General features: G+C 47.2%; 1 protein-coding gene across 1 annotated transcript in view; it reads right to left on the bottom strand.

Moving 5' to 3' along the window:
• Window positions 1-4,723: 4,723 nt before the first annotated feature.
• Srsf3 (serine and arginine rich splicing factor 3) overlaps window positions 4,724-11,756 on the bottom strand; it is an 8,903-nt gene continuing 1,870 nt past the window's right edge. The window contains exons 2-6 of the mRNA XM_010638825.3: window positions 10,410-10,617; window positions 8,736-8,870; window positions 6,568-6,606; window positions 6,262-6,348; window positions 4,724-6,142 (exon numbers count right to left, since the gene is read on the bottom strand). Of these exons, the coding sequence (XP_010637127.1) occupies window positions 6,115-6,142; window positions 6,262-6,348; window positions 6,568-6,606; window positions 8,736-8,870; window positions 10,410-10,615 (495 nt within the window). The 5' untranslated portion in view covers window positions 10,616-10,617 and the 3' untranslated portion in view covers window positions 4,724-6,114. The remainder of the gene's footprint in view (window positions 6,143-6,261; window positions 6,349-6,567; window positions 6,607-8,735; window positions 8,871-10,409; window positions 10,618-11,756) is intronic.

Raw genomic sequence — 11,756 nt, 5'->3', positions numbered from 1 at the left:
GGACCCTCGTCCCACACCTGCGTCCGGAGACCGGTGGACCGGGGCTCCCCCGCATCTTCCCTCGGCACAGCAGCTTCACCCCATTCCCAGGCGGTGCTGCTGTCCTCGCTGGCCCCCGTGCCCACGGACCTTCACCCGTAGTCGCTCCAGTCCCCTCCACGGCCCTCCCTCGGCTCCCACCCAGCCCTGCCTGCGTGGCGTCCTCAGGCCGCCCTTTCTGAACGTTATTCCGTTATTCCTGTGCTGGGTCGGGAGAGGTGCGAGCGCCTCGGAGTTCCCTGACACGCTCCATCAGTGACACGGAAGTGAGGAGGTGTGGCCGTGCACACCTGTGATCCAGCACTCAGCCTGGGCAACTCAGTGACTTAGGGAGGCTGCTTTGGCACTCCTCTTGCTGACTGTAATAGATTTTGGGGAACAATTCACCCACAATCCATTTGGCCTTGGTTCAGCTCAAAGTCAGATTTCAACAGGGCAGTCGATGTACTTTAGATGCTGAAACAAACCGTGTTTGCATCTGTTAGGCAACAACAGAAATGTTTCCTCACAACCCCACCACCGCCAGGAAAGCAGGAAAGAGCAGAAGAAAACACAGCTGGGCGTGGTGACGCACGCCTGTAATCCCAGCACTTGGGAGGCTGAGGCAGGAGGATCGCTGTGTTCATGGCCAGCCTGGGCTACACAGTGAGTTCCAGGGCAGTCTGAACTACATAGTGAGACTCTGTCTCCAAACCCCACCCCCAAAAAGAAAACCGAGAGAAGAGTGGACCGTTCAAGGAGAGGACAGTGGGCTGACAGCACATGTGCAGCCTACAGGCAGGGCAGCAGTGCAGGGCCGCTGGCATCTGCCGGCCCCGGGGCCCAGAGCACCATGCCTGGCTGGTGGAGGTCCTGGGAGCTCACTGCAGGCAGCCAGGAGGGCTTCCGTGCAGGGACTTGCTTTTCCCTGTGACACTGAGCATGGAACCGAGGCCTTGTGCATGCTAGGCAAGCTCTACAACTGAGCAAACGGACTTGTTTAAAAAAGTCACACATTATTTTTGAGACAGGGTCTTGCTAAATTGCCCAGGCTGCCTCGGCCTCCCAAGTAGCTGGGATTAGGGACCTGTGTCACTAACATGGAGCACAAACTTCCTTTTAAACAGTGTTTCTCAGTAAAAAGTTTCCCCCCCCCCCATTAAGTAATTTTAGGGGCTGGAGTGTAGCTCTGTGTGAGAACTTGGGTTTGATCCCCAGCACTGCAAAATAAAAAAAAAAGCAAAAAGCTAATCATACCGTGATAAGAAACATCTCCTAATAAGGAATTAACAGGAATGTCTTTCTCAAAAGAGGGAAAAGAGCAGGTTCATCTCTGAGTCCTGGCACGGGCCCCCGGGCCAGCCCGTCGCCTGCCCCATTGTGAGCGCGCGTGGGACCCCTCCCGTGGCCCAGCGGTTCGCCGTCTACCTGCAGCTTTAGGCTTTATCTGCCAGGACGGGCCGGCAGGCAGCCAGGCTCTGGGGGGCGCAGGGTTCAGAGAGCCTGGCCCCGGTGTCACTCAGCCCCCGCCGGTTCCGTGGGGAACTGCACTTCCCCGCAGCCTCCTCCGGGAAGCCGAGCCACACCGCGGGTTTACTCCCCACCAAACCCACGGCCCCGGGGTGGCCCGGGAGACAGCAAGGGCGACCCAGCTCAGAAAGGCCGCGCTCGCGGGACATGAGGGGTCCAACTCAGGAGCGAGGCGGCCATACAAAGGGCTCCCCGATCTGCAGGTCCAGAGCGCTCGGTCTGCCGAGAGGACGGAGTGGCCGGGATGCCGCTGAGGCCAAGGTGAGAAACCAAAGCAGAGCTAACCAGGGGTACAGCGACGGCACCCCTGGATTTAGGGCTTCTCTCAAAGTCCTCCCCTCCAATCCCAGCACTGGGCGGCCAGGCAGGAGGATCCCCGAGCTGGAGGCCAGCCTGGGCTGCACAGGGAGACCCGGTCTCAAAAGAACCGGAGTAAAATCTACACCGGTAACTTGTGGATGCAGTGTCTGGGACGCACGGTTCAGAGCTAAAGATGCAAAGCCAGCAGGACGGTGACGACTCTGCCCACAGGCCGCTCCCCTGGCAGGGGAGGCGCGGCCGGGCTGGACACGGATGAGTGCCGGGGTCTCGGGTGTGCACATCCGCCGGGGCTCTGAATGCACAGAAAAGAACCCCAGCGCTGGGATTGCAGCATCGCTGACCACTCCACCCTCTGACCCTGCCGGCGCTCGGGTTCTCCAAACACCTGCCGGACGCAGGGGGAGGCCCCTGGAGCGCACAAAACCAGCACCAGCACCTGCCTGGGCCAGGGCTCCTCAGAAGGCAGAGCGGGACCCTGGGACCCTCCCCGCAGCAGGCCTGCAGGGCTGGGAGGCCCCGAGCTGTCTGTGCCCGGCTTCCCCAGGGCTGCGGAGCAGCTCCGACTCAGCAGGCGGCCCAGGCCCCGCGGTTCGGCTGTGCGCCGTCTGATTCGTGGAAGGCCAGCGACAGGACCGACTCTCTCTCCAATTCGTGCCCACTGAAGACTTACCCGGTTTTTCATCTACTCACGTAATTCTGGCGGCACTGTTCCAGGGGCCTGAAATTTTTTTCCATTCAGTTATTGGTGCATTTTAGGTACACAGTACAAGGGTTGTTTCCCAAGGGTTATGCTTTAGGAACAGTGGCCACCGTGAGGCGCACACCCCCGATCCCAGCACTTGGGGGACTGAGGAGGGTGGATGGTCCCAAGTTCGTCCCAGGCCAGTCCATCGGAACAGCGACCCTACAACCCCAGCGACGTCACCCCAGCCAGCACTGAGACTGTGGACCCCACACACCGCAAAGTTCCACAGCTCACACAGCTCAATCAGTCAGGACTTTACAAAGGGGGAGAAATTCAAGTCGCCAAGGTCTCTAGCTTTTCTGGGGGCTCAATTTTTTTTCTTTTTTTGGTACCAGGGATCAAACGGGTCCTTGTGCTTTCGAGGCAGGCGGCAGAGCCACTGAGATAAATCCACAGCAGAGGGGCTCAATTTTGCTCCACAAACTAAAACAAACTCCCCATATCTCACAAACCCAGTATTATGAAGTATTTAGCGGATATTAATTTGCTTACACTAAAACCAGTGTTTGTTCACTTACAGTAAATGACCATTTGGCACTTTTTTCCTTCTGAGACAGGGACCTGCCGTGCAGTTCAGGGAAGAGGCCTGGAGCTTGTGACGATCCTCCCGCCTCAGCCTGCCCAGCGCTGGGATTACCAGCCTGTCCCACCACAGCCGGCCAGCCCTTTCCTAAGACTTACTTGGCTGGTTGGGGAGGCTCTTTATTATTGGTAGTGGGAACCAAACTCAGGGCAGGTACCGCACTGCTGAGCTACACCCTGGCCCTCTGAAACTCTGCAGGAAAACCTGGGCTCCCGTTTCCTGGGCTGGGTGGAGACGTATTCCTAGCTACTGCTGTGTCCAGTCCACCCAGCACGCTACTCTCTGACCCGCCTACCGCACTAGGACGGCTGCAGCTCAGCAGCGCCAGGTGCAAAGCTACTTTCAGGCACCTCCTCAGAGCCTCAAGGGGGCTACAGGCAGTCATTTCCAGGTGCTCAGGGACTCCTAGTAAAACAGATGAAACCAATCTAACGTCCCAGGTTGCCTAGGTTAGAGTACAACACTCCAACCAGTTTTTCTTCAGCTACTTTAATTGTAAAAATCTATCACGCTGTCAAAAACAAAACAAGAAAGCAGAAGGCAACGGGCCTGGCAGAACAAAAATACACAACTGAAGAGATAGATAACCAAGTAGGTCTGACAACTAAATCTTGGTCAAGATTCCAATGTAACTCCTAACTAAAAAGCACGGTACCAAAGTGAACCGGAACCCTAGTTATAAAAATAAGCAGCAGTCAGGATGTCTCCTATGCTTGGGTGAGAACCATCAGACTGCATCAATGCACTGCATGGCTGTGGCAGGTCCTGTAAGACGCTTAAACACTCCAACTTATAACGTCATAACCTTTTGCTTAACACATGCAGGTCAGATGTGCTGATAAACTGAGCCGGAGACCCAACCACAAAGCATGAACCGGCGGTGTTCAGATACTCCGACGGCCGCTGCACCCCAGGCAGGGCTCCTTTCCTGTCCCACTCCACTCCGAATGGGCAAGGCTGGGCTGACCACCACCACCTAACGTCAGTAAAGGCGTTAACCATCTCCACACCCCATGCTTTTCCAAACCGTAATAAATAAAATTACACCAGGGACTCTAGTCAAGGTGATCACCAACGGAGCGTTAGTCGCCCACATCAGGGCCACAAGCCCAACTTCCTCTCAGGTTCTGACTCAAACCCTGTGCACATTTCCAAGAGCAGTGTCAACAGCTCACACCTCACTTCAACTCCCTCGACACCCCGGCTGGAACCAACAGGGTGCTTTAGACCCTGGGGAAATGGCAAAGGACAAAAGGTCCAAATCGGGACGTCCCAGGGAACCAACAGGAGGCTCTAAAGCAAAGTTTTCCCTGAAAACGTACGACTGTGAAGACTCACACCAACGCCAACTCTCTTGGTGAGATCTGTGCAGAGGGTTAACAGGACAACTGGAAATACCTGTTCTAGGTCCTACAGTGTCTCATCCTTACATCCAACTCAATGCGATGGCTTAGCTTTCATTTTAACGACAGTCAACACAGCAGATCCAAGCTATGGAGCACATTTAAGGAAACTAAGCCAGGAGACTGTTGCATTATGATTTAATCTAATTGCACAAAAATTTGAAATTACAACTCTTCCAGGTTTCTAAGAGGAAGGTTTACATGCCTCCACATTCCATTCTGCACCATTACATTTGAACCAGTATTGTGAAATTTTACACGAAGGATCAGCTTGGAATTCCCATGCAACATCTCAAATCATAAAATGGAAGCAAATTTTTAAACTGTGGAGAATTTTCATGCTAAAGATAAAAACCATTTTTTATGGGCAGCTTCATGTGGGTTACAATATACCAGGTTGCTGATTACTTTAAAACGTCAGTTACTGAGTATGATGGATCCCGAAATGGCTTCAATTTCCTAAAAACTGGGTAACTACTAATCATCACTTAGATAACCAAAACTTCCTTCATGTTAGACTAATCCACCGTGCCTGTCAGATGTTTCTTGTAAACTCAGGATTGTGTAACCAACTGCACTCCACGGGATGGAACAATGCTAACAATGGGTTCAACTGACTCACAGGTATGCTATTTTATTAATTCAAAAGCACTTTACAAGAAAATATAAGTATGGCTTCTAATAGGAATGTTATATATACCTGGACTTGGTACCAAGCTTATATATTTTAAGTTTGCAAGGAAAAACAGGCTTCCAAATTAAATAACAATTTGTAACCAAAACTTTAATCCCAAAGAGTCTCACAAAACATATTACAAATGACAGCATGAAAAAAATCTTGCACAGTAAAGCAAAGTTCAGCTCTACAATGTACCCTTAAACTGGCAGGACATTGCTACTTTGAAATCTCAGGTTTCAAATAATATCTCAAACAGCTATGTCCTCATATACAGCATCACATAACGAGCGTGTGACCAAGGCAAAGGTTAAACTTTCTTGAAATTTATCTGATTCTATACCAACCAGGCAAACTCTGCCCAGGGTAAACACAGTTCCGTTTTAAACCAACTCTCGCCTAGCTCCAGGCGTGGCCTTTATCTGTACCTGCTGGCATGTTCACAGCTGCTTTGAGCCTACGTTTACCTACAGCTGCACACTATCATCCCAGCTGTGAAACAAGTCTGTTTCTGTAACGTTAGAACATCACACTTTAGCTGGGTAGAATTTAGAGATTTATTTTCCATCTGTGCAAAACTAAAGTTCAAAGCAAATTTAATTTTGCTTAAGGGAACATTGTAAAGTAACAATTCTTGGTATTACATGCCTCATATGATCCATCTCAAACCATAGAGAATTACATCCTTGTGTCACTTCCAAGAGACAAAGGTGAACAGCTAAAACATCTTAAAAATGCACCAAGCTTATGAAGTCTCAAACAAAACTTGAATTTTCTGTACATACTCCCGTCGAATGAAGTTAATTTCTGTACACCACTTCTCTTGCAAACTGGTCTTCTATTTCCTTTCATTTGACCTAGATCGGCTAACAAAAGAAATGAGTAAAATTTTGTTATTCGGGGCCACTCAGCGACATCAACAAAGTTACAGCTTAAAAGACAATGTACACAGAAGGTCTTAACCAGCTCTGATTGAAGACCTTACCTGCGAGACCTAGAGAAGGACCGGGACGGCTTGTGATTTCTCTCCCTAGACAGGGATCTCTCTCTCCTCCGATCTCTAGAAAGAGACCTAAACCAAAGAGAAAGAATGTCAGGACAACTCAGCTATTAGACCTCACAAAGATATTTTAAAGTCTTTGAAACCTCAAAGCTGGCCACCCTGCACTTCAGCCCTGGCCTTATTACACCACTGGATTCACGACTGCCACTGATCACACCATTTAGGAAATAGCTCAGGAGTTATCTGTCACTGGTATTTCTGAGAAAGTGGCCCCAAAACTGTATTTACCTGCTCCGGCTGCGAGAAAAACTTCTCCTCCGTGGAGATCTAAAAGCAGAAACGAGAAAATTAGGCTAATCATCAATTAGCATTTATGGTGTGAGGCAATTCCCAACTTTTCAATCTCACTGTTGGGCCCAGTGAACGTGCTGAAGAACTGGCACCCATCGTCCAAAAATAAAAAAGAAAAGAAAAAAAGGGCACAGAAGGATTAAGGAACAAAAGCTCAAGTGAAAAGCAGGTATTCCAACCATGGATTCATTTTAACAAAGAATGCTTCACAGCAGATCTGTCCAATGCAAAACTTCATGTCAAACTTAACTGCACTACCCAAACACCACACCAAAATGTAGTCCCACAAGTAGTTCCAAAAACAGTACCATAAACCGGTATTTGGAACCCATGCAAACCTGTAAGTCTGTAACAAGACTTAGGTACTAGGTGGATAGTGTAATTTTGTGAAAATGCGGTAGGGGTCAATACTGATGCCATTTAGTGCTACATTAGAACTGTATTTGTGACGTCCCATTTAAGAGTGTGTTTAGACTTATCAAAATTACCTTAGCTTGGCCCACACTTCTCCCCCAAAATTTTGAAAACTGTTAGTAAAACCATTTAAAGGTGATAGGATTTGATAAATTTCTGGAAAAAAAAGCTAAAATCTGTTAGAGATTAAAATTTTTAGTTTGGCATCTCACACATGCAAATAAGTTTCACTTGAAGACCGTTACATTATGAGTTCCCTATCACCCTTAAAAGTTTTTCAAGCAATATATATGTACGTTACCATTCAATTATGCACAGCCAGCCTTTGATCCAGAAAAAGAATTACTTTTAAGCCGCTTACTCCTTATTTTAACCAGCAGTAAACTGTATAAGCAGGAAAAACTTACTAGTTTTGGGTTTCAACAAGCTAGAAATGGTGAGGTGAGGCTGCCGGACTGACGGCCAGGAAGAATTTGCTGAAAAGGTTTTGCCAGATGTTGCGTTGGATTTAGTTGGTTGGCGAAGGGGGTGTTGTGGATTTTTCCTGCTTTTTTGTTAGCCGAAGGCTGCTGCTGTAGTTGTTGTGAAGACATTTGGTAAATAAACAGCTGAGCTGATTGGCCAGGAATGTGTGGGCGGTCGAGGTGGCTGCTGCCGATTTGGTTAAGGTTGGAGAGAAGGCTGAGAGAAAACAGCATGCTCGGGAACCAAAGGGCGGTGCAACCTGACGACTGGCCAGCCTGGGTCATGTGAAACGACACCAGCCAAGCTGAATGGGGCGCGCTGGTCACATGACGCTGAAAGGGCTAGTTGACTGGCTAATGCAGATTCAGAGGGTGGTGAGAAGAGACATGATGGTGACTCTGTAACGGGGTTCATTTTTATTAATAGATGGACCAAAAAGCACAAAAAAAAATGAAAAAAAAAAACAAGCCATCAGTACAACCATCTATTTAGCTAACAAATACTCTTTATTATGATGGGCAACAGTGTGTTGTTTTTCAAAACAGCAAAACGGGCAAGATTTTGAACTCATCTCCTAGGACTTTTCCCACCTGTAAGAGGTAAATTCAGTCCTACAGAAACTATATTTTGCAGGGTTTGAGGAGATGTGGAGTTAGCACCCAGACAATACTGCCTGGTCCAAGAATGATGTCACTTTCAATTACAAAAAAAACTGAATTCTCTCCTATTTGGGATTGAAGAACAGATGACTGGGGTTACTGCTTTTCTTAGTCCCCTTTTATAGGTCAGTGACTTTAGTTTCAGAATTTCTACTTTACCAGTTGTAACATTAAAACAGCTGCCAGTTCGATCAATATTACATTTGCGCTAATAGAAAACAACATTTTTGTGAAGAGCTAGAGTTGAATGTAATGTTTGTTATAATGGAGTCAAGAAATGAAAAAGGCCTAAACTGAAGTATAAGGGAAGACGGGGAAAGATGCAACTAGAAGATGAACTAGAAGATAGATCCAAGACAGAAGTTACTAGCTACCAACATGAACAGTGACCTACAGACAAAAGCCAACACTCAGCACAACTCACATACCCCAAACTATGCCCAGCCAGTTCTGTAGAAACCTCTGATTCTTCCGAGTTTAAAACCCACCAACGAACTTTAGGAGAAACACCTGCTCCTACTACTACTCCATTCCACCAGCACCTCTCAAACACGCTCTCCCAAGTACCTGCGGCGAGGGGGAGGACTCCTCCTGCGGTAATCATCTCGTGGGCGACGACCCCAAGAAGGAGGAGGGCCACGATTTCGACTTCTTTTTTCTCCATTGGACAGTTCCACCCGGACTCGGCAGCCACACAATGTTCTGTGGGGGAAAGAGGCGTTACATTGAAAACAGACAACTTTCCTGGAAAAAGCCACGGATAAGGCACTTTGCAAAGAACACAACTACAAGTTGGCACAACATTTAATACAAATTTAAATTTCCTTGTATCTGACATGTAAAATTAGATTAATTCAAATTAAATATTATCAAATGGTGCTGTCCCCAGTACCAGGGATCAAACTTGGGACCTTGCACTTGCGAGGCATGCACAGCACCACTGAGTTGAATCCCCAGCCCTCAAGATACATCAAATGGCACTTTTTTTTGGTTCCGGGGATTGAACTCCAGACCGTGCCCTTGCAGAGCAGGTGGCGGAACCACAGAGCTAAATCCCCAGCCCTCAAATGGCATTTTTATAAAAGTACTAATTCACAAGAAACTCACTTCAATTTATTTCCTCACTTGGAACAATCTAAACTATTGAGTTCAATGATAATGTGCAAAGTTATGTGTGAAGACCCCTGGATTTATTTTTAAAGAACAAGTTTTCCTGTATGAATTTCTTAAGAGGCAGGTTGCGACATTTATTTGCTACTTACTATGCTTTAATTTATCAGTCGTTTTCAGTAACACAGGACATTCTGCCCATTTATATTACCTCTCCCCTCAATCACAGAAGTTTTGGTGCATAGAAAATTACAGGCAGACACAGCCTCCCCTGCCTTCGCCCACAATCATGTTTAGATGAGCCACCAGAACCAGGGAAGGCAGGTCGCGCAGACTTGCTGCAACTTGCCTACGTGAACAGCCTTTCATACAGCTTTAGAGCTGTAGGAGCCAACTATTCTTCCTTTTGCAGGCAAGGAGAACAGGGCTTCACTCAAGGCACTGTGATTTACTCCACAAATTCTGAAGGAGAATTTTATTTTTGGACCTTCTAAGCTAACAAATTTCTTTGGTTTTATAACTCAGTAATTTTCAAAGCCAGGAAAAGGTAGAGCAAGTCAAAATCTGGTATTTTTATTTTCTTTTCTTTGTTTTTTGTTTTGTTTTGTTTTGAGACAGGGTCTCCTTATGTAGTTTGGTCTGGCCTTAAACTTGCAGCTTCCTGTCTCAGCCTCTGAAGTGCTAAGATTGCAGACAGGCATCACCATGCCCAGCTCCCTTAGTGGTTTCCAAAAACTTCATAAAGCTGCCTATAAAAAAGCTCTGTAAGGCCAGGTGTGGTGGCACACAACTGTAATCCCAGCACTCAGGAGGCTGAGGCAGGAGGATCGCTGTGAGTTCAAGCCCAGCCCGAGCTACACAGTGTGTTCCAGGTCAGTCTCAACTACATAGTGAGACCCTGTCTCAAACAAAAAAAGCCCGTAACTTTTTAAAAAATTCAGTATTTATAAAAGACAGGCCAGGGGCGTGACATACATCTGCAATCCCAGTACCTGGAAAGCTGAGGCAGGAGGAAAATGAATTCTGGGCTAGCCTGGGCTGCACAGTCTGCGAGAGTGTGCGAGTGTGTGTGTGTGGTGAGGGACACGGACAAGACATTTTACTGCCAGCACACATTAGTTATTAAATTACCTTCCATCTAGCTCCCGGACAGCATCAGCTGCATCTCGGGGATCCTCAAATTCAACAAAAGCAAAGCCAGGAGGGTTCCTAGCAACCCACACACTTCGCAGTGGTCCGTAATAGCCGAAAGCCCGTTCCAGCTCAGTCTTGTTGCCATTGTTGCCAAGATTCCCTACATACACCTTACAGTCCAGTGGGCAGGAATCACGATGCATCTCTGTAACAAAAGACACCAAAATATTCATCCAAATAGTGCACAGGTAAAAGCAAATCCTAGAAAATAATTACAAAATGTTAAGTAACAACTCAGAAGTACTACTCATTTTTTTTTTAAAGTGGGTCTCACTTTGCAGTTCAGGCTGGCCGTGAACTCACAGTGATCCTCCTGTCTAAGCCTTCAGAGTGCTGGGATTAAGGCGTGTGCCACCCACTGTAATACTCTTGAAAAATCCACTTCCACTTTTTTGTATCAAACTCAGGTCCTTGCACTTGTGAAGCAGGCGGCACCGTGGAAACAATGTGCTAAATCCCGGGCCCTCCACTTATTTTTACCAAAAGCCCCAGAAAACCGTCAAGTTGAGGAAATAACAAACTTAAAATAAAACATTTAGAAGTTAGAAAAGCTTCAGAAATAATGAATCAAAAACCAAATGCATGGTGACACACGCCTATAATCCCAGCACTTGGGAGGCTGAGGCAGGAGAATCGCTGTGAGTTCCAAGACCAGCCTGGACTACATAGTGAGTGCCAGGTCAGTCCCAACTACATAGTGGGGGAAAACAAGAACAAAAACAAAAACAAAGAAAACTCCAAATGATAACAATGCTAAAAAGAAGAAAGCTAATACTTTTGTCTATTTTTCTAATATATAAAATGAGTGTGGCTTGAGCTGTAGGTTAATTCCAAACTAAATTCAATAACCAAATGCGATTTGTTAGCCTCTTTTCCAACCCTTGCCAACAGGGCTGAGACAAAACATTCTGGCCATTTTACATTATCTTCTCCCAATCAGCTTGTTAACAAGGAAAAAACCACCATCCACAGTTGAGAATGGGAAGAAAAATGACTCCTGCATACCCATGAAATTGAAAACAGCCACCCTCTGGATCAGGTGATACAGAAGTGCCCTTCATAACCAAAACTTAGATTTAATAAAAGACCCCTAATTTTCATTTGGGCTTCCTTGATAGGATGCCAAAGAAAATTGCTTTTAAGCCGGGCTTGGTGGCGCACACCTGTAATCCCAGCACTTGGGAGGCAGAGGCAGGAGGATCCTGTGAGTTCAAGACCAGCCTGAGCTACATAGTGAGGTCCAGGTCAGTCTCAACTACATGGTGAGACCCTGTCTCAAAAAAT

The sequence above is a fragment of the Fukomys damarensis genome, unplaced genomic scaffold (assembly GCF_012274545.1).
Source record: "Fukomys damarensis isolate Sample0158 unplaced genomic scaffold, DMR_v1.0_HiC HiC_scaffold_20, whole genome shotgun sequence".
Taxonomy (NCBI): Eukaryota; Metazoa; Chordata; class Mammalia; order Rodentia; family Bathyergidae; genus Fukomys; species Fukomys damarensis.
This window is presented reverse-complemented; position numbering and strand designations above follow the sequence as displayed.